General features: G+C 45.1%; 2 protein-coding genes and 1 long non-coding RNA gene across 5 annotated transcripts in view; 1 reads left to right on the top strand and 2 right to left on the bottom strand.

The window, feature by feature from the left end:
* IL10RA (interleukin 10 receptor subunit alpha) overlaps positions 1–25,060 on the bottom strand; it is a 926,736-nt gene that overhangs the window by 406,580 nt on the left and 495,096 nt on the right. The gene's annotated exons all lie outside the window — the stretch shown is intronic.
* KMT2A (lysine methyltransferase 2A) overlaps positions 21–25,060 on the bottom strand; it is an 85,185-nt gene continuing 60,145 nt past the window's right edge. For all 3 annotated transcript variants that reach the window (XM_084976247.1, XM_084976248.1, XM_084976249.1), the window contains 10 exons: positions 20,741–24,983; positions 19,721–19,801; positions 17,659–17,723; positions 16,146–16,316; positions 13,660–13,734; positions 7,573–7,751; positions 7,321–7,424; positions 6,550–6,633; positions 5,998–6,127; positions 21–4,975 (listed from right to left, as the gene is read on the bottom strand). In XM_084976247.1, coding sequence (XP_084832373.1) covers positions 4,700–4,975; positions 5,998–6,127; positions 6,550–6,633; positions 7,321–7,424; positions 7,573–7,751; positions 13,660–13,734; positions 16,146–16,316; positions 17,659–17,723; positions 19,721–19,801; positions 20,741–24,983 — 5,408 coding nt within the window. In that variant the 3' untranslated portion in view covers positions 21–4,699. The remainder of the gene's footprint in view (positions 4,976–5,997; positions 6,128–6,549; positions 6,634–7,320; positions 7,425–7,572; positions 7,752–13,659; positions 13,735–16,145; positions 16,317–17,658; positions 17,724–19,720; positions 19,802–20,740; positions 24,984–25,060) is intronic.
* LOC146399879 (uncharacterized) lies at positions 13,767–21,992 on the top strand. The gene is made up of 2 exons (XR_014815417.1): positions 13,767–14,478; positions 20,001–21,992. It is a non-coding gene; the product is annotated as an uncharacterized LOC146399879 (long non-coding RNA).

The following is a 25,060-nucleotide window of genomic DNA, read 5'->3' as shown; positions in this document are numbered from 1 at the left end:
CAAAAGAAAGTTCAACCATGTGCAGCAATAAACTTGACATGTTTATTAATTAAACTATCACTTAAATAAAAAAAAGTGCATAGAAAATAAACATGTTTAAAAACTCCTTTTTTTTTTTACAACTATGTACACTTTTTACTTTTACATTCAGTCTTTCGTAGAGAGCTTTCAGCATTATTATTTTTTGAACTATTAAAGTATTTTCCTTCATCCCTGTCACAGGGAGTTAACACTGATGGACTTTAGACACATTTTTTTCCTTTTTTTTTTTTTTTTTTTTTTTTTTTCTCTTTTTCTCTAACCAGAAGCTTGGAAGAACACAAGGGAAAAAAAAAAAAAAAAAAAAAAAAACCCAAAAGATCTGTTATACATGATAAAGTTGTCAAGAAATGTCTTATTTCTAGAAAAGAAGCTTGTCATCTGTTGAGCTTTTGAAACAATTATTCAACTACCTGTATTTACTAAAGAGACTGTTAAAAGTTCAATAAAAGAAACACCACAAGTCTATTTTCTTGGTTGAAAGACAGAACTAGAGTACCTCGGAACAAGATACCAGGAAAGCACAGAACACAATTTTCCCCTAAATGCAGGTGGTTACCCCAACATTCATAACCAAAAATAAACAAGGAGTACAGGTACTGACTGGCAACATTCACAGGCAGAAAAAATCCAGGTGACACCGTTTCTGCATTTCTCTCTGATCCTGGGAATGGACTGTTCTGCCATCCCCTTAAGGTTTGGGTTGCCCCCCCCACTTTGGGGGCTCAGAGGAGCGCCAGACTGACGTTTTCCTGCCACTACTAGCAACTGTAACACAATCCTTATCTATAGTGTTAAGAGAATTAAAAGCCATGGACTGAACTAGGCTTTGTTACATGGTGCATTACTATATTAGTTCCTATATATATCATATTTATATTTATTTGAAAACCAAAACAAAAAAGTTGCAAGTTTTCAGAGTGTGAGACTTGACTGGTATTCATGATTCGGCACAAAACCATCTGCTCAATAACCTTGTATTGCTTTAAAATGAAGGAAATGAAACATAAAATTACACCCAGCCCTTTGCTATGACCCGCTTTTCCTTTAAAAAAAAAAGAAAAAAAAAAAAAGAAAAAAAAAAAACACCAAAAAACCCCACAACTTGATTTCTATTTTTTAAAAAAATTCCAAATCAAACTTAACATCTGACAAGGTTTTGACCTTTAGTATTTTCAGATACTTGATTGAACGTCAGTCCTTTAGAAAGATACATTCATTAAGAGTTTTTATGTTGTTGTATTTTTTTTTTTTTTTTTTTTTTTTTTTTTAAATCAAGGGAGCTGCATGGTGCTCACTGCACTGGCCGGGGAGTTGACAGAGGCAAGCGGGATGGATCCTGGCAAAGGAATCTGGTTGAAAACTTACATAGAGCTGCCAGGACTTCCCCCTTGATTCTTGTTATTGGTCTAAAAACAGGAGGGGCTGGGCTGAAGGTGGTGGACGGTAGCAGAGGGAGCCAAAGGACCATGTTCCGGCCAAAGGGTCAGCGCCATGCAGCTATTCTGGTTACACAGTTGTCACTGGCCACCAGGAAATGCAGCCACAACAGGTTCTAGCAGCAAAGCTGTAAGTGAGCTGGCTCTCTCACTGAGAACTGACCAGGTTTGCAGCTGTTCCTCCTTAGGGATTTGGGATGCCCCTTGGGGGATTCTTGGGAACGACCCACCACAGTTCCTCAGTCTGCACTTTTGTGCGGAGTTTCCCTTGGTCACTTTCGAAACAAACGCAGAGGTGTTTTGGAGATAGCTATGCCGGTTTTTGCCTTCTTTCCCTCTTGTAGGGAAACCTTAGCTTATTCCCCAAGTTGCTGGCAGGTACGCTGAATTTTGGCAATGGACTCAAGGCTGAGCTCTAAGAGGAATCACTTGTCTCTGTGGTTGATGGTGGGAGTGGAAAGGCAAGGCAAACCATCTGCAGCTGGCAGGAGGAGGAAAGCCGTGGGTTCCTCCCCTGGCCTCAGGGTTTGGGATTGGTAGAAAGAGATGAGGAGGGGGCTCACAGTACAGCATGGCCTAGCAGGGCAGTAACTAGGTCTATTTAGCTGAGTTTCCCCCACCCCGGACTGGCCTTTGGGTCTTTCTCAAGGTGAATTCATGACCCATCAGTGCATTAATCATTTCAGTAACAAATGTAGCTTAAGGTTTTTTCTTTAAAAAAAAAAAAAAAAAAAAAGAATAAAAGGATTTACAAAAAAACCTCACACAGTGCAATAATAAAGGAAACCAGACACTAGTGGAACCCCTCGGGCCACTGTATCTTGTTCGCGGGCAAAAGGAGGAAGGGAGGTGAGGTCTGGGTGGAGTGCGTTTCCCCAGTCCCCTGCTGGCACTCCTCCACGATGACAGGGAGTCTCTGCCATCCTGGCCACAGTGCTGGGCTCCCTGCATGACAGTGAAAACAGTGACAATGTTCCAGCAGAGCCACCAAAGTTCTTAAGGTCACGGAAGAACAGGGAGCCCAGGATGGAAGGCACAGCAGAGCCATGAGTCCCGGGCAGAGAGCGCTGGGCTGAGTCATATTGCTTCGCTAGACTTCCTCCCGTAGGAATGGGCTTCTCGTGGCGAGAAAAGGCGCCCCTGGACTACGCTGCTCTGAAACCTCGTGGCTGACAGAGGCAGAGGAGAATCTGCTTTATCGTGAGTGGTCAGACTGTGCTTCAGTTTCAACAGGCTGCCCCAAAAGAGGGCACAAGGGGGACCCAGGGGGTCTTTGCAGGTATGAGGACTTGGTGGGCAGAGGGAGAGGGAACGAGGAGACCTATGAGGCAGATGGTGATGGGAAATGTCAGGTTGCCATTGAGCTTGGTTGCTAGCTCTGCAGGAGGGAAGACGAGGGACGTGTGGGCTCCCACCTCTTAGCGCTCCGAGCTGGTGCCGGCAAGGAGCGACAGTGCGGGAAAGAGGAGGAGGAACTGCTGTGTCGAGATCCTACCGCAGCCTTTTCAGGAGCTTCAATACGGAGGAGGGGAGTGGCCCGATGGAGCTGGGGGACCTTCCTTTTCCATTTATTGTCAAAGAGCAAACCCAGGAAACGTTTATGTCAACAGGGCACAAACAAGCTACACATTAAACAACAAAAAGCACACCTTCCAGGGGGAAGTTGGGCAGGAAAAACCAGACTTTGTGTGTACAGCTGAATATTTTCTCTAACTTCATCCTATGAAAATAAAAAATTATTAAAAACCGATCTTCTTTTAAATTAGGATAATACCGCAGTTTAAAAAATAGCCTTGTCATAAGTGCTTCTCCCTATGAAGTGCTTCTCATAGAAAAATATACAAAATATATTTACATTTATAAAACCTTAAATAGTAAACTGTAAACAGAACAGAGTAAAATCCAATGACTTAATTTAACAGGTTCAGGACGTTGTCTTGGGGAAAGGAAGAGAAGAAACATTTGATGCTGTTTTGACCACATCCTAGGGAGTAATCAGGGTAGTAGTGTCATTTAATTTATCCATAGATTCGCGGGTGGCAGAGTTCCCTCAATACAAGTTGGTCTAGTCCCCAAGTTTTGGGCCTTGAAGTCTGATTAGTGTTCTGCCTTCAACTGGACACTGACCGTTTAGAAATTAAGTTTTCCTATGTCTTAACAAGGAGAAAATAAAGTTACCATGTCCTAGGAATGGGGCCCAGGAGTCTTCCTGGTTGTGATACTCTGGTTGTTGCATGATTCAAATCCTATTTAAATTATCTTCCGCTTCTAAAAAATCATGCTACATATTTTCTTTAAAACCCTCGGTGGAGCTTTATGAAAACGTCTCCGAATTCTGTCTGGTTATGGCCAATGGCTCCTGTCCACTTCCCCGCTGGGAGTGCTCACAGGCTCAGGGAACGTTCTACAGGCAAATGCTGTGCCTGAGAGAGAGTGTCCTCAAGCAGGGAGTCACTCTCCCTACCACCCAGAGAGAACAGGAAAGCAGTGGGGTGCAGACTGGGTTGAAGGGGGGCAGGAAAGCAGATTGAAGAGAAGGAATGAGAGGGAAGCCGCTCCTATGGTCTAGGAAGGTGACCGACCAGGGTAAGGCTCATGGGGTAACGCTCCCACTTACAGCCCACGGGCTCAACGTTTGGTAATTAATTGGCACAACCCCAAGACAGCCTTTGACACCAAACGTGCTCAGAATCCTGTCTCCCAACCAGAAAGGAACTCTCAAGTGGGAGGATGGTAGAGAAAACCACCAGACCATCTCTGTTCAACCCACGGCTACAGACTTGGGCCGGCTGGCAAGCTGTCAGGTATCCAAGCAACCCGACCCCCGGGCTCTGCCTGAGCCCTGGCTTACGGTGCTCAGGAAAGGGCCAAGCAGGATGGCAGCTTCTCTCTGAGGAGGTTCTCTCCCAGCATAACTAACCCTCTATAGGCTCCTTCCAGGCAGGTCTGCCAGGGACCCCGTTTCCCACTTTTTAACAGCATATGATCAGAGGGGCCCCGGTAGAAAACCGATGGCGGGTCTTTTCTTCGAGACCTCCTCTCTCTCCAGGACTATGATCACATGTATAATGTGAATATGGGACCTAAGGGAGCCCAGCCGTCACGGAGGCCCCTCAACTGTGCCCACGCAATCCTGGAACTCTTGGCTGCTGGCAAAGGCCCTTGGCATTGCTGTGGAGGCCCTCGGTCCTGATACTCCAACACTGGGGAGAAGAGCAGCTTTAGTTTAGGAACTTCCGGCATTTCTTGGCACCACAGTTGCAGGGTAACTTGTTGCTGGCATCCTCAATGGGGAACTTATAGTCGTAAGTGAGTTCCTCCCCTCGGTAGATCTTGCGCATGGCAAAGATGACAATGTGCTTCTGCCCGTCGATATTGATGACTCGGGAGTAACAGTTAGGCTCACAGGAGTGATTGATGAAGCGGGCGGCATTTCCGTGCATGGTGGCATCCACGACCTCAGAGTCATCGATTCGGAACATGTAGCAACCGATGCCCTGCACAGGAAAGAGCAAGGAGAAGAATCTGTTATTTATTACAGCTTAGGTTTGAGAACATTTTCCAACCTTTCTCTGATGTGACCGTAGCTGATGAACAAAGTTGCTTCTGGTAAAATTTCCAGATTTCTTCCATCTTTCAGAATGCTTCCAGGACAAATTTCTAGACTATAGGCACTGGACTAGAGGTTTCTTTTTTTGTTCTTTTTCCGGGTCACTCCTGCAGCATATGGAGGTTCCAGACCAGGGGTCTAATAGGAGCTGCAGCTGCCAGCCTACGCCACAAGCACAGCAAAGTGGGATCCGAGGTGCGTCTGCGACCTACACCACAGCTCACAGCAATGCCAGATCCTTAACCCACTGAGTGAAGCCAGGGATCAGACCCGCTTGTGGGTACTAGTGGGGTTTGTTTCTGCTGCACCACAGTGGGAACTTCTGGACTAGTGGTTTCTTTTATTATTATTATTATCTTGTTTATTTTTTATTTTAATTTTGCTTTTTAGGGCTGCACCCACGGCATATGGAGGTTCCCAGGCTAGGGGTCTAATGGGAGCTGCAGCTGCTGGTCTACACCACAGCCACAGCAACACCGGATCCAAGCCGCATCCGCAACCTACACCACAGCTCATGGCAACACTGGATCCTTAACCCACTGAGTAAGGCCAGGGATCGAACCCGCAACCTCATGGTTCCTGGTAGGATTCGTTTCCTCTGTGCAATGAAGGGAAGTCCTGGACTAGTGGTTTCTTAATGTCTCCCTCCACAGGCAAGAGAAACCTAAAACTGTGTCACTGTGTGCCTTTGAGCCTGGAGCCACTCAAACCTTCGAAGAGTGTGCTCTTGCTCAGAGTGGACTGGGCCCCACCACAAATTTCAGAGACATTAAAGTGTTTTTTAAAAAAAAAAAAAGTGTCTCTGAATCAATAAAATACACTATTTCTTCTGGGATCCAGGGATCATATTTGTAGTTGATGGCCTTGATCCAAACAAAAGAACTGCGAGAGTGACTGTGTGAGCCTCACCTTGCTGTCATAATACTTCTCTCGCTTGTCGGTTTGGATGGAACGGATGACATTGCCGGCGTACTCAATCACCATCTCACCCGCGTCAATGTTTCTTTTACAAAAAAGACCCCGGCCGTGGATGGGAGACCTAGGACATAAAGATGGAAAAGACATCAACCGCAGCCTTTGCAAAAAAGGTCAACTGTGTGAATACACAAATAAATGAATACTATCTCCTGCTCTGTTAGTTCCTCAGAAGGGACAGACACTGGGGGGAAAAAAAATATGGACCCACCTGATTTGAGTATATGAACTGTTCTAACAAATGGCCAAGGATTAAGGATTTCTCCATTCCACAGCCCACTAGAAGCAGCAATGTATTAATGCTTACTTTATTAAATTCCTTGTTCAACACAAGGAGCTGCAGAATCCCAAGACGTCAGGTTCAGTTAGCAGTATTGATAAACACCTCACTTACTGAATGAGGGAGGTCTCTCCAGCATTTGGTCCACTTTGATTTTGGAAAACTTCATTAGTTTTCTATAATTCTTTCTACAATTTTAGCCATACCTGTAGACACCAACTGCCTCCTTAGAAGTCTTTTTTAAGTGCCGGAAACGCATGGGCATTGGCAGATCCATACTAGTTGCCCTCCTAAAGAGAGAAGGCTCGTTATTAATGAATTCTCTTCAGGAAATCATCAGTTTTGAGTCTCAGATTGAAGGCTTCTAGAGCATATGACTACACTATTCTCTGTGTTCAATGCGAAGCATAAGAAGTGCCTTATAAAATTAGGCCTATAATAGTCTGTTAGATATGAAGACTGATGGTACATCCAAAGCTGACAGAGCATCCTATACTACATGGTAAAGAAGAGAAAATGTACATTTTCTAGTAATCCAAATTTCTCCTCTGTAACATACATCTCTCTCTTTGCCAGCCAGCTTCTGCTCTTTCAACACAAACTATACTTGCCTTTTTTTTTTTTTTGGCTTTTTAGGGCCTCACCCATAGCATATGGAAGTTCCCAGGCTAGGGGTCGAATTGGAGCTGCAGCTGCCAGCCACAGCCACAGCCACAGCCACGTGGGATCTGAGCTGCGTCTGCCACCTACACAACAGCTCACAGCAACGCCAGATCTTTAGCCCACTAAGCAGGGCCAGGGGTGGAACCTGCGTCCTCATGGATACTAGACATGTTTGCTTCTGCTGAGCCACAACAGGAACTCCTATACTTTAGTCTTCTTAATTGTTATCTGGGAAATTCTGATCCAAGCAATACTGGAACAGAAGGAAAGAAGCAAAGAGCACTTCTTATGACCTCCCTGCACTCCAGACCTACCGAGCTGACTTCAGCTGTACCTCTTCCTCCTCCTCATCATTGGGGTTGTATTCAGGAGGCTGCCGATGTTTAGAAGCCAGGAAGTTAAACATGTCAAATGCTGACTTCCTGTAACCAAAAGGTGAAAATATACTTAGAGACATGCTTTAACAGAATCAGAGAAGAAGAGCATTAACTCCCCAAAGGTTAAGTGGGAAAATAATCATATAACAAAGTCAAGACCCTCAAACCGCTTGTGGAAAAGAACAGAACTTGCCTCAGGTGGACCTCAGCCCTGGCTGAGCCATGAGGGTTCAGGGGGGGTTCATTGGCCTCCTCTGGCTTGTGGAAACGGAATTTGTAATTCCTACAGTGCTTGGCACCAGACAGCTGCTCAATCAGGAACACAACCGCATCATGGAGAATCCCCAGCATCCTCAAACCATTCACACCTGTAGGAGCAAAGGCACCAGGGTAGTAAGGAGCCCAGCCAACAGGAAGTTGCCCACAACTACAGAAATGTTATGCTGGGGAATAACTCTGCCAGAGGCTGCTCAAGGGTGAATTACATTAAAGACAAGCTAGAAATTAGCAGTAGAGAGCCATTAAAATGATGTGACTTCGGGAGTTCCTGTTGCTCAGTAGGTTAAGAACCTGACTAGTATCCATGAGGATGTGGGTTTGATCCCTGGCATCACTCAGTGAGTTAAGGATCTGGTGTTGCCATGAGCTGTGGTATAGGTGGCAGACGAGGCTCGGATCCTGCATTGCTTGCCTGTGGCTGGCAGCTGTAGCTCTGATTCGACCCCTAGCCTGGGAACTTGCATATGCTTGCTGCAGGTGCGGTCTTTAACAAAAAAGATGCGGCTCCAGATCCATCAATAAGGACAACATTCATGACAGAGTAAGTGAAAAAAGGCATAACACCAAACTATGGACTCTTTTCCATGTTCTCTGTGCACACAGAAATGCTATATGCGTTATTTCCTTTCATGGTCAAAATGAACATAGGAAGCAGGAATTACTAGCGTCACCACAAGGTAGGTAAACCTAGGCTCACACCCAAGGTCACATAGCTAGTTTGACAGGATTTGAAGCTTGGACTGTTTACCTTCAACTAAGATCCCACTTTTGTTTACAGATAATGAAGTATCTGGGTTCTGTGAGCTCATAATCACACAGGTATCTCACTAAAATGCATAAGCAATGTTCGTAAATCCCTAACACGGAACTCTCTTCTGCGCTGTTACAGCGAATGTATGGAGAAATACATGCCATAGCTGCTTTGTTGACTTAGTCTTACTTCATTAATGAGCAGTTATTTCTTTTTATTTTATAAAGAACAACATTTATATAAATCAGCTAGCATAGGTGGTGAAAGGCCTTCTAAAATGACTGGCTTCTTTCATTAAAGGGTTGGGACACAGTAATAACTACCACACCTTTTTTTGAGCTGCACTGGCAGCATACAAAAATTCTGGGGCCAAAGATCAGAGATCGAATCTGTGCCACAGCAGTGACCCAAGCTGCAGCAGTGACAATGCTGGATCCTCAATCCACTGAGCCACCAAGGGGAATCCCTTGCTACACCTCTTTTTGATACGAGCAAATAGCTAATGTATTTTATTATTATTTTTTTTTTTTTTGGTCATTTCTTGGGCCACTCCCGAGGCATATGGAGGTTCCCAGGCTAGGGGTCGAATCGGAGCTGTAGCCACCGGCCTACACCAGAGCCACAGCAACGCGGGATCCAAGCCGCATCTGCAACCTACACCACAGCTCACGGCAATGCCGGATCGTTAACCCACTGAGGAAGGTCAGGGATCAAACCCGCAACCTCATGGTTCTTAGTCGGATTCGTTAACCACTGCGCCACAACAGGGACTCCTGTATTTGATATTTTTATTAAGCAAAAAATATTATTTCATTTAGAATTATTGTTTTTGGTATTATTAATAGGTACCAAAATAATAATGATGTCTACTATGGACAAGATATATATATTTCATAAACATAACTGGGTTAGGATCACATATGCAATTCCAACAGATACACAGTTTGTGTTATAAAGCATATTTATAAAGATGTAATTTGGGGAGTTCCCTGGCTGGGGAACTCCATATGCCAAAAAACCCAACAACAAACGAAACAACACAGGTTGACAAACTAAGAGCTTAAGTTTCTAATCAAAAGAGATTTTCCCTAAGAATTCCTACCTAGGAACTTTAAGATTGCTGCAGATTCCTAGGTCGAAAGACATTAAAAAACATACTCAAGTGTATTTTCATAGAAAGTTCATTTTAATGTTTAGGCTGAGTGTTCAACTCTCCATTCACTGGAGGGCTTACAATGAGATTAGATATTGTGTCAACAATGGGAAAACAAAGATGAGTTAAGCATAGCCCCCTGTTCTCAAAAAGCCCTTGGCAGAGAGGGGCAGATATATACATAAGCCTCGCAATGTGAACGCATCCAAATAATGGTGAAGTATAAATACTATAGGAACAATCCATTCTGTTGTGGGAGACCCACTTATTCATCCCACAAACATTTACTGAGCACCTACTATGTCTCACGCATTCTTTCCACCTCTCCACTGTGCAAGACAGAATCTGGGAAAACTAAGGTGAATGAGATAGAAAGGTACCTGTAGCCAATGGAAGTTTTATCTCACCAAAGACACAGGCAGTAACACAGCAAAGAATGCATTCCCACCTTAGGGCCTTGTCACTCTCTGACTCTTCAGCACTGAGGACATGACTGGCTCCTCCTCATCAGTACTCAGATCTCAGCTTTAACATCACCTCTTTAAGAGACTCCTTTACTTTTTTTTCTTTAAAAAATTTTTTTTGTTTTCAGCCGCCCCTGTGGCATATGGAAGTTCCCAGATCGAATCTCAGCCAGAGCTTCGACCTACGCCTACGCCACAGCTGCACCAATGCCAGATCCTTAACCCACTGCACCAGGATCAAACCAGCACCTCCAGGAGTTCCCGTCGTGGTTCAGTGGTTAACGGACCTGACTAGTATCCATGAGGACTCGGGTTCGATCCCTGGCCTTGCTCAGTGGGTTAAGGATCTGGCATTGCTGTGAGCTGTGGTGCAGGTCAGACATGGCTTGGATCCCATGCTGCTGTAGCTGTGGCGTAGGCCGATGGCTACAGCTGCAATTCGACCCCTAGCCTGGGAACCTCCATGTGCTTCAGGTGTGGCCCTAAAAAGACAAAAACAAAAAACGAAAAAACCCCAGCACCTCCAGAGACAAGCCGGATCATTAACCCACTTCACCACAGCAGGAACTCCGAGACTCCTTTTCTGACTCTTCTATCTAGAAAAGGATCCCTGCCACCAACTACCTACCTTTGTGTCTGTCTCTATTTCATGTCCCCATGTTAACCTCTGCAGGGTCTGATACCTGCCACTAGAATGTAAGGTCCTGAGGGCAAGGACAGGTGGTAGCCGGCAGAGGGAGAATAATGGACAGGCTTTGGATTAGGGAGCATGTGATCACTGGGGTTCACTCCCAGCATCCTCTCCACCCAGGGGACTAGTCTAAACCAACCACAGGAATTCTCATCCCTCTGCCGGTCACTAGCTTAGGAATGGACATGGTACCAAATTCTGGTCTATGAGATGTGGTCTTTTATTAGGTCTTTTCCTAATAAAAGCCCCTCTGCTGAGCACTGCCATGATTGACTGATCCTGGAAACTTCCTTAGCCTAAACATGAAGCTTTACTATGGAGAGCAAAGTAGGAGAAAGAGAAGAATCTAAGTCTTTTTTTTTTCGGTCGTGCCTACAGTGTGCAGAAGTTCCCAGGCCAGGGATCAAACCAGAGACATAGCAGTGACAATGCCAGATCTTTAACCTGCCATGCCACCAGGGAACTCCAGAATTTAAGTCTTTAATGATACTGTAAATCCTTTATCAACCAATCCTGTTGCCTGTCCTACGTCTGGTCTTTGCTGTGAAATCAGTCAAGAGTTCAGGTTTCTGTGATATGAGGTTGAAAGCATCCTAAATGAGAAAGCAATATGCACACACAAAAAAAATGGTCAAAAAGAGGCTAAAGAAGTGACTTTGAGCAGGGTCTTCAAGGGTTAATGGGAGTTTGACAAGCAAACAAAAATTTGGGGAGTAGGAGAGAGAAGATGAGGGGAAGTAGGCCATCCTGGCTGAAGGAACTGCATGAGCCAAGTTCTACTACTGTGGAAGCAGGTGTAATATGACAGGAATGACTGGGACACATGTTAAACATTCAGCTGTCTCACCACCAGAGGTTCTGATTCATGTCCATAGAGCACATGCGAAGACACACTGCTGAGTGTGGAACAGTGTAAGGTATAGTGGAGCCACAGAACAAGGTATCTTGAGGGGAGAGCAAAGTGATGGAGTTCCCATTGTGGCTCAGTGATAACAAACCCGACTAATATCCATGAGGATGCAGGCTCGATCCCTGGCCTCGCTCAGTGCGTTTAGGATCTGGCGTTGCCGTGGCTGTGGCACAGGCCAGTGGCTACGGCTCTGATTCGACCCCTAGCCTGGGAACCTCCACTTGCTGCAGGTGTGGCCCTAAAAAGACAAAATAAAAGAAAATAAACGAATGTCAATGTTTTAAAATATACCCTTCCACAGTTCCCGTCGTGGCTCAGTGGTTAACGAATCCAACTAGGAACCATGAGGTTGCCGGTTCAATCCCTGGCCTTTCTCAGTGGGTTAAGGATACGGTGTTGCCGTGAGCTGTGGTGTGGACCGCAAAAGCAGCTTGGATCCTGTGTTGCTGTGGTTCTAGCGTAGGCTGGTGGCTACAGCTCCAATTAGACCCCTAGCCTGGGAACCTCCAAATGCTGCGGGTATGGCCCAATAAAAGGCAAAAGGACAAAAAATAAAAATAAAAAATAAAATAAAATATACCCTTCCTTCCTTCTTAAAACAAAAACCCTAACCCTCACCCTTTATAGTTGCTTATTCACTTCCTTTCCCAGAACCAATCTAAAAGGAGGCTATTAGGAGATAGACATGGAAAAACCAGAGTCAACGAAAGGTTTCTTCCTTAGATTATTTAAAATCTTTTTTTTTCCTTTTCGTTCTTTTTTTGGCCGCATCTGTGGCATGTGGAGGTTCCTGGGCCAGGGTTTGAACCCAAGCCATAGCAGTGAGAATGCTGGATCCTTAACCACTAGGCCACCAGGGAACTCCAATTAACTAAAAATCTTCTTTTTTTTTTTTTTTTTTGTCTTTTTAGGGCTGCACCCATGGCATATGGAGGTTCCCAGGCCAGATCCTTAACCCAGTGAGTGAGGCCAGGGATCGAACCCGCAACCTCATGGTTCCTAGTCAGATTCGTTAACCACTGAGCCACAATGAGAACTCCTAACTAAAATCTTTAATGTGTGCTTGAAACAAGTGTATTAAACATGTTCTTACACTGCCTACAGTTAATTTGGCAGTTCCTCAAAAAGTTAAATACAGTCACCACATGACCCAGCAATCCTACTACCAGGTATACACCCAAAAAAACAAAACAAACAAACAAACAAAAACTGTATCTATGCAAATACTTGTACATGAACATTCACGGCAACATTATTCATCATGGTTAGAAGGTGGAAAAAACCCAAACATCTATCAGCTGACAGGATAAACAACAAAGGAATGAAGCACTAATTAAAGCTACATATGGAAAACCCACAGGGACTATTATACTCAATAGCAAAAGACAAAGTTTTCCTCTAAGATCATAAGCAAAACACTACTTCTTTCACTACTTCTATCCAACATAGTACTGGAGGTACTAGCCAGAGCACATAAGTAAGAAAAAGAAATAAAAGACACTCAAATTGGAAAGGAAACAGTAAGATCATCTCTGTTTGCAGAGGATATGATTTTTTTTTTTTTTTTTGTCTTTTTGTCTTTTTGCCATTTCTTGGGCCGCTCCCGAGGCACATGGAGGTTCCCAGGCTAGGTGTATAATCGGAGCTGTAGCTGCTGGCCTACGCCAGAACCACAGCAACACAGGATCCGAGCCGCGTCTGCAACCTACACCACAGCTCACGGCAACACCAGATCCTTAACCCACTGAGCAAGGCCAGGGATTGAACCTGCAACCTCATGGTTCTTAGTTGGATTTGTTAACCACTGAGCCACGACGGGAACTCCAGAACTCCCAATTTGTTAAATACGTAAACTGTATATAGTATAAGGATTACTTAGAATAAATAATAAGTTCTTTTCATAATAAAGTTTTGAAAAATGATATAAGAAGGTTGATTCTTTTCTTCTTTAGAATCAACCCTGCCGATTAGACCCACAAGTTATTAGAAGATTCTGAGACAGAAGTAGAACGACCACTGTAGCATTACCTGCAAATGAAAGCTGCTTTAGGCGGGCATTTGACCGAGCTTCCTGGACTTTATCTGTCAATGATTTCCAGGCATCTGTGAGGAGATAATATATTCAGTCAAACATCTTTTTTTTTTTTTTTTTCTTTTCAGTCTTTTTAGGGCTTCCGTGGCATATGGAAGCCCCCAGGCTAGAGGTGAATAGGAGCTACAGCTGCTGGCCTGTGCCACAGCCACAGCCACATGGGATCCGAGCTGCGCCTATGACCTATACCACAACTCATGACATGCTGGATCCTTAACCCACTGAGAGAGGTCAGGGATTGAACCCGAGTCCTCATGGATACTAGTTGGGTTTGTTACTGCTAAGCCATGAGGGGAACTCCCAGTCAAACATCTCTCAATGTCAATGATATGAAAACATCCCCTACTAGAAAAGCTTTTTGTTTTCTTAGTTTAAACCAGTTCAGTGAGTAAAAAAGAAACTGGGAAGGTGCACTACCCACAGTGCTTCATTCTGTGAAGGATACAGAACCAATGAGGAGACTCCTGCCTTCTGAAAATGATCCCAGAATCCCCAAAGCACTCACTCCCTTTAATCGATAGGCTGGGTTGCACACCTAGCTGTCTGGCATTCATTCATACTCCCTGTACCGCTTACCCACACAAAACCTTTATAATCCCTTCCAGCTCTAAGCTAAGAGTCTGTGCTCTCTTCCCATCTGTTGGATTTCCTGCCACCACTCCACACTCAATATGTCTTATGTAGAACTTGTACACGAGATTAGTTACTTTTTTGTTCTCTTTTTTTGGGGGGGGGGGCACCTGCAGCATATGGATGTTCCCAGGCTAGGGGTCAAATCCGAGCTACAGCTGTCAGCCTATGCCACAGCCACAGCCACAGCAACTCGGGATCTGAGCTGAGTCTGCAACCTATACCACAGCTCACAACAATGTCGGATCCTTAACCTGCTGAGTGAGGCCCGGGATTGGAACCTTTGTCCTCATGGATACTAATCAGATTCCTTTCCATTGCACCACAATGAGAACTCCAGATTTTTTTTGTTCTTACACGTCTTTTTTTTTTTTTTTTTTTTTTGTCTTTTTGCTATTTCTTGGGCCGCTCCCGCGGCATATGGAGGTCGAATCGGAGGGTAGCCACCGGCCTAGGCCAGAGCCACAGCAACGCGGGATCCGAGCCGCGTCTGCAACCTACACCACAGCTCACGGCAACGCCGGATCGTTAACCCACTGAGCAAGGGCAGGGACCGAACCCGCAACCTCATGGTTCCTAGTCGGATTCGTTAACTACTGCGCCATGACGGGAACTCCGTCTTTTTTTTTTAAGTCACCCAGGCCTGAATCATCAGTCACTTTTGACTCACTGCTTATTATTCTCCATAACCAAGCAGTCATACAGCGTATTGTCATTCTTTCCTTTCCCTTCTTCTGCTACTGGAAACAGGGCTTAATTACTTGACATTTTTACTGCAGCAACACTTTCACTAGTGGCCTCTTGTGTTATAGCGTCTCCAGTTCAATCTGTCTTACGTGGAGCTAACATTAAAATTCCTGAAATTCTGCTTTTATTCTACTCCCCAGCTTTTTTCAGGCCTCACGGTTTGGCACTGAATGCCAAAAACCTGTGCCTAATTCACCTTCTGAACTTGTTTTCACTACCACCCAACAGGGCTCTCAGCATCTCCTTCCAGCATGACACTACTCTAACCCAGCAGACACACCCTGTCTAACTAACTTTGTGTATCCCCCCCTCCCCCTGCCCTCGATAGAGAGCCTCCCTGACTCCTCTGCCTAACCTCAATCCTATTATCTCCCTTAACAGAATCTTCTATTCCACTGATCCAAGGTGATCTTTCTTCCTTTAAACTTCTCTTACTGCCTAGAGAACATTCACTAGTCCTTCAACAACTAATGGACTTATATGCTTGGGACACAAAGATGAGTAAGAAAATAAAATTCCAGCCTGTATGGGAAGTTCTCTGTTGAGTAGTAAGACATAAAAGTAAACAAGGAGTCCCTGCTGTGGCACAACAGGATCAGCGGCGCCTCTGCAGCGCCAGGATGCAGGTTCTATCTCTGGCCTGGCACAGTGGGTTAAAGGATCTGGCGTTGCCACAGCTGTGGTGTAGGTCGCAACTGCAACTGCAGCTCGGATCTAATCTCTGACCCAAGACCCCCACGTGCCGCAGGGTGGCCAAAAAGAAAAGGAAAAAAGTAAACAAACATTTAGAAAACAAATTTTAAGCTATGAGAGGGAAACATGTGCTCTGCTCTGGCGTGTGCAACCTTAAAAACATGATCTATAGCATTAGCTTTTCATCTACATCACAGACTATTTCTCCAATAACACGAACATCTTCAGAAGATGTTAATTGTATAATGCCTCCAAGATCTTCCCAAACTCTAAGCACCAAACTGCCACATAAATGGTGCCAATAAAGCACAGCTCCAGCTGAATAGAGCCTGGGCTAACTCAACCCACTCACCTTCAATACTTTCCGCACAGATCTGAAAGCCATCATCACTTGAAATTTCAAAAACAAGACCTTTCTTGGGCTTTTTCTCAGCAATGCTTTCCTTCCGCTTCTGTTCTTGCTGGAGCCAAAGCATCAGTGGAGAGCTGAAATTACTTTCTTCTTCTTCTGCTGTTTTAGGTTCTGTGATGGAGAAAATAGGACCCAAAGTAGATGCAATAGCAAACACTTACTGAGTTTATGTACGTTGTCTCTAAGCTTAACAACATTCTACAGTTGGTTTTCTTAGTCCCATTTACAGAAAACAAACCTGAGGCTCAAAGAGGTGGAAGCAGCTTGCCTGAAGTTATAGCTAGAAAGTGATGAAAACTAGAATTTTTTTTTTTTTTAACATAAAGTCATGCTGTCTCTGTGGTAGTTTCTGGTATGACAATCCTACAGTTCTTCAATAATTAATTGCCCTCAACAGGACCAAAGCTAAAAAATAATAATGGTTAATATGAATGAAGCACTATGTATGAAGTATTCTTCTAGGAACTTCTATATTAACTCAGATAAACCTTACAACAATCCAATGACAGGTGGTTATCTAAATTTTATTTACTTATTTATTTACTTACTTATTTGCTTTTTAGGGCCATACCTGAAGCATATGGAAGTTCCCAGGCTAGGGGTCCCATCGGAGCTACAGCTGCTGGCCTCTACCATAGCCACAGCAATGAGGGATGAAAGCTGGGTCTGTGACCTACACCACAGCTCGTGGCGACACCAGATCCTTAACCCACTGAGTGAGGCTAGGGATTGAACCTGAGTCCTCATGGATCCTAGTTGAGTTCATCAACTGCTGAGCCATGAAGGGAACTCACAGTTATCTAAATTTTAAAGGTGAGAAAACTGAGGCAGAGAGAGGTTAAGTGGCCCAAGTTTTTAAGTGGTAAAGCTGGGGTCTCAACCCATCTGGGTCCAAAGTCTGCACTGTCAGACACCACCCCTCATGCTGCCCTGTTACATAAAGAGATGGATCAATCCTCTTGCATAATCAGCAAGTCAGCAGAATGTGACTGCATCCCAAATCTTATGCCTAAGCATTTTCTCTGCCTGGTTTTCTTCTGGGAATCCCCTTCACGGTAAAGGGCAAAGCCTTATATCCAGAGCTCTCTAGTCGTGAAGTGACTGGTTGTTTACTGATGAAATTCATAAGGACAGATGGCAGTGCTAAGGAGACCTCTCTGGTGTCATAACTAAATCTGGCTATTCTATATAATCAAAATGGTTCTTGGTTTTCACCAGTGACAACTACGGGATGGAGGGAGGTTATCACTAGCTATTTAAATCACACCGCTGTTATAGCAAACAGAGCAGGAGAATACAGGTTTTTAGTCTTGTGTCCTTTGGCCAATTACTTGATGTCTTTAGAGCTTTGATTTTTTTTTTTTTAATCTAGAAAATCAGTAGGTAATGTAGGGGATGTTTATAGTACTTCTGACTTTGAAATTCTGATTCTAACCTGTTACCACCCACCTACCTGAATTTTCCTGTTCATTCACTGGATTCTGTGTTGTCTGAATCTCAGGAAGAACAGCCACTTGCCTACATGAAAAGAAAACCCAATGTGAGATGCAACACTGGCTAGTTCCTCAATTCAAAGGTAAAAACTGTCCATAATCTGCCATACAGCTGTGTCAGTTACACAAAACAACTAAAAACATGGACCACAAGATGCTTTGTGTACAGCATTTGAATGAACACACCACCACGTGACTCTATGATACATAACAACAACTATCTTTTGTGAGATTCTTTCCCAAACATTTAAGTTTCTGCTTTTGGAGTTGTAGACTGTGTCCTTGAAATTTTTCTCATATCCTTAAGCATTAGGGAAAAATGACAATATGATCCAGCAATCCCACTCCTGGACATATATCCAGAGGAAACCATAATTCAAAAAGGTAACATACCCCAATGTTCACTGCAGCACTATTTACAATAGTGGAAGCAAACTAAATGTCCATTGACAGATGAATGAATAAAGAAGATGTGGTACATATATACAAAGGAACATTACTCAGCCTTAAAAAAAAAGAATGAAATAATGCCATTTGCAGCAACATGGATGGATTTATAAGATAATGAAATAATGCCATTTGCAGCAACATGGATGGATTTATAAAATAATCATACTAAGTGAAGTAAGCAGACAGAAAGACAAACATCATTATGATATCACTTATATGTGGACACTAAAAAGATGATACAAATGAACTTATTTACAAAACAGAAACAGACTCACAGACTGCATAAACAAACTTACGGTTAGCAAAGAAGAATGGTGTGGGGATTTGGGGTTGGCATATGGACACTATTGCATATGGAATGGATGGTCAAGGGGGACCTGCTGTATAGCACAGGGAACTATTCTGTGATAAGCTATATGGAAAAGAATCTGAAAAAGAATGGATGTGTGTATATGTATTAAGCGAATCACTTCGGTATACATCAGAAATGACCACCAACACTGTATATCAACTATACTTCAATAAAACTTTAAAAAAATGAAAAAACAAAAAACAAACACAAAAACACAAAAAACCCAATCCTGAGGCAGATCAGAAACGGATTAGTTAAATAAGTTACTGCAGGTTCTCACAACAGAACTGGAGATAGCCATTAAAAAAATGAAGTGCAGGAGTTCCTGTCGTGGCACAGTGGTTAACGAATCCGACTAGGAACCATGAGGTTGCGGGTTTGGTCCCTGGCCTTACTCAGTGGGTTAAGGATCCAGCGTTGCCGTGAGCTGTGGTGTAGGTTGCAGACGTGGCTCGGATCCCGCGTTGCTGTGGCTCTGGCGTAGGCCGGTGGCTGCAGCTCCGATTCAACCCCTAGCCTGGGAACCTCCATATGCCTCGGGAGCGGCCCAAGAAATAGCAAAAAAAGAGGAAGAAAAAAAAAAAAAAAAAATGAAGCGCAGAGTTCCTGCCATGGCTCAGCGGTTAACGAACCTGACTAGCAAAGATGTGGAAGCAGGTTCAATCCCTGGCCTTGCTTTGTGGGTTAAGGATCTGCCGTTGCTGTGGCTATGGTGTAGGCCGGCAGCTACAGCTCTGATTTGACCCCTAGCCTGGGAACCTCCATATGCCACAGGTGCGGCCCTAAAAAGACCAAAAAAAAAAAAAAAAAAAAAAAGAAAGAAGCACTGGTACAGAAATATGTACACAATACAGTAGGTGAAAAAAGAGCAGTTACAGAAGAGTATGTGCAGCATTATTCATTTTATGCAAAAAGGGTATATAGACATTCATAATACACTATGTATACCTATAGGTATAGAAATGTCAGCATGAACGAAAACAAATTACAAGCAATGGTAACCTCTAGACAATAAACAGAGAGGAGGGTAGGCAGGATGTACATGGAACCACTATCTCTTACTTAATCATGTTATGCTTCTTAATTTTAATAACCATGTTTTAATTCCCTTAAAAAAACTTTGGCAATAAAAAAATCAATACAAATGAGGAAAAACTATTTTCTAAATGAGGCAGATAGAAATGAGGGCTTCATCTTAAGGAACCAAATTTTATACTTACCCTGCAGGCTGCCCACATCCCTTCTGTGATGACTGCTCCACACTAGCTGTTTCTTGCTGCTCAGCCTCTGCTCCTGGAGTCCTGCAACAGAATCATTTGTATCTTTTCAAGAAAATGCCAGTATATATGTACCAAACATGGAGGTCAGTCTAAAGAAACGACGCTAACAATTTGATAAAATTTATGGGCTGGTAAAACTAACCTGTGGTGATACAGGTTAGACAGTGGTTACCTTGAGGGGGAAATAACTCAGGTCACCACGAGCCTTCGGGGACACTAGAGATGTTCTATATACTTGATCTGAGTGGCAGCTACAGGGGTGCATTCCTACCTAAAAATCCCCTTGTGCGCTTTATGCATGCTGTACTTAAATGTTTAAAACAAACAACAACAACAAACCCACCACGAAGGCCTACAACAGGTGGTTTTGCCCTCCAAAGAGGAATAATCAATCATCCCTTAATATTCCAAGCCTCAGCAAATAGAAAGAGGAGCAAACAGTAGCACCATTTTTCTTTCTTTCTTTTTTACAGCCACACCTGTGGCATATGGAAGTTCCTGAGCCAGGGGCTGATTCAGAACCACAGCTGCCAGCCTACACCAGAGCCATGGCAACACCAGGTCTAAGCTGCAACTGTGAGCTACACTGCAGCTTGTAGCAATGCAGGATCTTAACCACCGAGCGAGGCCAGGGATTGAGCCTGCATCCTCACAGAGACTACCTTGGGTTCTTAACCTATTAAGCCACAAAGGGAGCTCCAGCAGCACCATTTTAAATCAGAGCCAAGAGTAGAGATGTGGTTCTGTCCAAGGGACAAACTGCCCATGGATGAACTAAATTTCACTCTAGGAATCATCACTTGAGGAAAAAAGAAATCCAAGTCAAAATCCAGAACACACCTGAGTAACGCAGCTTGGACAGAGGCAGTGTCCCTCCCAGAAGACCAGCACTTCCACAGCCTCTAATCCCGAGCATGAAATCCCACAGACCCCCCCAAAGCCAACGCTTGCATCTCTCACCCTGTGACGGAGGTCAGGGCTGTCGTGCTGGCTTCTTGGTCTGGAATGTGTGCTTCAGAACTGGTCCGCAAGTGGGAAACTTTGTGCTTCTTGCCACTCCCTTTGTCCAAAGGCAGCTGAATCCGCTTGCTTTTTGGTTTGGGTTTAGTGGGAGCCGGCACTGAGGGACTTGCTGACTGCTGTCCAGAGGATGGAGAGCCCCCAGGAGAGGTGGAGCTGGCTTGCATAGCTGAGGATAAAGTCTTATTCTGCTCTAGCCCCATGTTATTGGGAGCATCTACTGTCTGGGTAAAGTTGGATCCCTGGGTCCCTGGAGCAGAATCAAGATCCCGCTGGGAAGAGAGAATCCCAGTTTTGCTGGCGAGGAGCTGGTTCACATGCTGAAGCTGATAGTGCTCATCTGTGTCCCCAGAAGGCGAAGCCGCCGTTATGCCCGCAGTCTGAGTGGAGGGAAGGACACAGATGCTAGAGGCTGCTGTCATCGCAGCAGTAGAGGGAGTCTGTGATGTCCCCAGTTGCGGAAACATTCCAGAACTTGGAGGCAAAGCCACAGACTGGTCCTGAATCCCTAGGCTCTGCTGGCTGGCTTTGATTAAAAGATTGCTTATGGAGCCAATATCTGGGGTACCGAGCAACCTTGGGTTGGTTAAAGCGACATGTCCTGGAACGGATGCACTACTTGTGGGGGCGGTTGTAGTTTGCATGGATACAACGTTCAAGACAGAGGAACCAGAGGCCAAGCCAGAAACAGGCCCTGACGTGAGGTGGCCAGCATCCTGGCTTATGGTGGATGTGCCCGCCGCCGGGGCAGCACTTCCTCCCACACTCTGTGGTAACAGGGGTGCCTGTTCAAAATACATGATGCTAGATTTAGACCTTTTTATGATGTTGGGGACAGTTCGGTGAGATGAAGCATTAAGTGACCCCAAATCTAACAGGTTGGGATGATTTGGAAGCTGGGAGGGTGTGAAGTTAATCAAGGTCATGTTAGAAACCACATCGGAAGGGGCAATGTTGGAAGGGGTACTAGAGGGGGCGAGTTTTTTATTCTTTCGGTTCTGCAGACGAGATATGGGTCTTTTCTTGAGTCCAGAGGGTGGAGTGGCTACTGTGGTACTGAGGTCTGTCCTCTGGCTGGCTTCTGAAACCAAAAGCTGGGGATCTGGAGGAGGCTGGACCCCGATAAGTAGGCCTGAAGGAGGGCTGCTGATGTTAGTCGGGAAGCTACTCTGAGTAGCCGCAGGGAAGGAATGTAAGTGCTGGTGATGAGGCATGGGGAGCAGTCCTTTGCTAGCAGGAGGGAACAAAGACTGAGAAGTTGGCAAGCTTGGATTTAGTCCTGTGGTTAGGGTGAGACCACTGCCCATGGGCCCCAATACTGAAGTATTTGTCTCCATCACATTGGGTGCAGAACTAACAGAAGAGGTCAACTGGATTTTTTGGGTCACTCCATTTGGAAGAGTCTGGAGAACATAGAGTGGCTGCATGTTCTGGTTAACAACAATGAGTTTCTCAGTGGCTGGTTTCAGGTGGGGTGGAGTGGTCTGGACAGCGGCGTTAGAAATCTGAGATGGGCCAGGACTATCGGTGGAGTTGGGCACGTATTTCTGGTTCTGGATGGGAACAGTAGGGGAAACAGGTACCTGAAGGCCAGGGGTGCTACTATTTCTAGTTAAATCCTGATTGTTGCCATGACCTTGCTCCACTGAACCACAAGGAGGGCTGGAGATGTGGTCTGCATCCATGTGTCCTTGGATAAAGTGGTCAGGAGTCATGTGGCCTTCAGGAGTTGGATCCACCCCTGGACTCAGCAGTGCAGAGTCACTTTCAGAGGATGCCACGGACTTTTCTGTGATGCTTACTCTCTTCTCTCCTGAGTCTGAGATGACAGCTAGCCTACTGGGGTTCTGGCTAGGGACGGTGGGGCTGCGGGTGGTCAGGACAGAGAGATCCGATGGCAGCTCTAGCGGCAACTCAAACTGCTCCTCGGCCGAGATGGAGGAAGAGACACTACTGTCCACAGGTTCTGCTGTTGGCAGCTGCTGAGAAAACACTTCAAAGAGACCCATGTCTTTTTCCCGATTACTGTCAAGACCCAAACCTTCACCGAGATTCAGGAGTTCTGATGACGAGGACTCTGGGCTCTCACCCAAAGCCTGCATGGATGGAGTATTCTTTAGTACAAAGTCCATAATGTCTGAGGGCAGGATGTTGCCACAGTCATCGCTGTTGTTATTATCTGAATCTGATTTCAGGAGCTCAGTGTTATAGGTGTCCAGTAAGTTTTTGTCTGAGGGGGTGCTGGTGTGGACCCTGCGGCCTGACTCCAAGGAGCTGAGCTGAGCTTCCAAGGAATCCTGTCCCTGTGTTTTCACTCGGCTCACAGAGTGGCAGTTATCCATCTTTGGCTCATTTTTGTGGCCAACAGAGCTTTTAATGACATGTTCTTTTTCACCAGCATCTTCGGGCCGATCCATCTTCAAGTTCTCCGTTCCGTTTTCTTTACTGTTTCTTTTTGGAATCTGGCTGCTTTTCCTTGTTGTGGCTGTGACGCTAGTATCACTCTCTGTCCCGTCATCGACGCCATCTAGCTGTGAGATTTTTGGAAGATCACACTGTTCCTCTTCCCGAAATAAATTATGGGATGCCAGCCGTTCCTCTCCCCCTGAGGCAATCACTGTTCTGGTGAAATTGTAATAGTATAAATCGTCTTCATCTGACGTGCTCAAGTCATCAGCCCCGTCCACCTGGCCTTCGGCGGACCTCTTGCCACGCTTCTTCCCAGTCGAGCTGCTGTAAAATGGAATGTCTTCTTCCCCATAGGATCGTACTCCATAGAGCGGGGTGAGCCCAAAGAACATGTTAGAACGCGCCCGGGCACTGCGACGAGGATACCTCCTCTTGAAAGAGCCATCCTCCTGAGGTTTGGGGCCATCTGGAAGCATTAGGTTTCTGTCCTGTACTGGAAGATTCTGATAGCTGTTACTTTGAGAATCCTGGGAGGAGGTATTATTGGGGCTTGGCTGGGCTACTGGACCATCTCCTGGACTTTCAGAGGCTGAGACTGGTTCTGTCGGAGATGCTGGCTCTATCTGCAGAGGGGAAACAGGACTACTTTCTTTCAGGGTATTCTTGGACTGACTCTCGCTCTCCATTTTTAGAGGTGTCAGTGTTACTTTGACTGTGCGTTTCCGCGGTGTCTGTAATTCCTTGGCAGACCCTTCTACTTGCATGGATGCAGCTTTGGGGACTCCTGCAATAGAATGGACTTTGTCCCCAATCTTATCAGAAGAAACATTATTACATGGTCGTTGCCCCATGAACTCAGGAGTCAAAACTTCATCCATGAACTCTGGCTTTAGGTTTCCTTCCTCACCAGTTGTCACCTGACCAGGTTCCAAAAAAGATTTACTGGAATGCTTTTCTTTGAAAGTGTCTTTACCAGATTTTTTCCCTTTCTGTCTCCTGTCTCTGGAACTAGATCCCACATGTTCACTGATAGTGGACGCTCTGCTGCTCACTCCAGACAACTTCAAAGTTTTGACTTCAGTATCTTCATCGGGAGGAGGGTTTGCCAACTGGTTAGAATCTGGCTGTTGGTCTCGATCGTTCCTTTGCCCTCTCAAATGGAGTGGTGGGAACGGGAGGGCCTCTTTAGAAGAAAATGGCACTGAAGAGAGTTCAGCGAAAGTGCCCATTTTACTAACGTTCAATTCTCCAGATGTTGTATTATGAACCTGTGGGGCCAGTTTCGGAATGCCAGGGTAAGCCACGTTATGTGCAGACCCCTCCGAGTTCTTGGAACTCGGCATTTTGGTCTTTTCTCCCTTCAAAGAGGAGCTCTTGGAGGTCGAGTCTGAGGCACTAGAGTGCTTCATCTCTGAAGACGAAGGGCCGTCCAAGTGACTGGTTTTAGTGCCCAGAGTAACCACTGTCCTTTGCAAATTTGAAGAGGTGGGAGTGTTTTGCCCTAAATTAGTATTTGAATTCAGTGGCCCTAAGACATGATCAGCTGCTTTGGCACTTGACTCAAGATCGGTAGTGGTCCCTATGGTGGAGAGTGAGGAAACGCTATTCCTGGAGTAAGTACCCCCAGTCCTCATTGGAGACATTATCCGGAGCTTCGACCTCTGGGGTGACAAAGAAGAGGTACTGTGACGCCTGGAGCCAATGCTTCGAAGTCCAGAGGAGAGTAAAGGGTCACCCACTGTGACTATTTCATGGGTAGTTGGGGTAGGGCTTCCTAAACAAGAACAAAAGCAAGAAAGTCTGTTACAGATAGAACAAATATGTTATAGTCATCGGTTTCAAGGACTTGGT

Source organism: Sus scrofa, chromosome 9 (genome assembly GCF_054392235.1).
Source record: "Sus scrofa isolate SSC_HxYL_T2T_F1_AM1 chromosome 9, Sscrofa_HxYL_maternal_Yorkshire_Landrace_v2.0, whole genome shotgun sequence".
Classification (NCBI taxonomy): domain Eukaryota; kingdom Metazoa; phylum Chordata; class Mammalia; order Artiodactyla; family Suidae; genus Sus; species Sus scrofa.
This window is presented reverse-complemented; position numbering and strand designations above follow the sequence as displayed.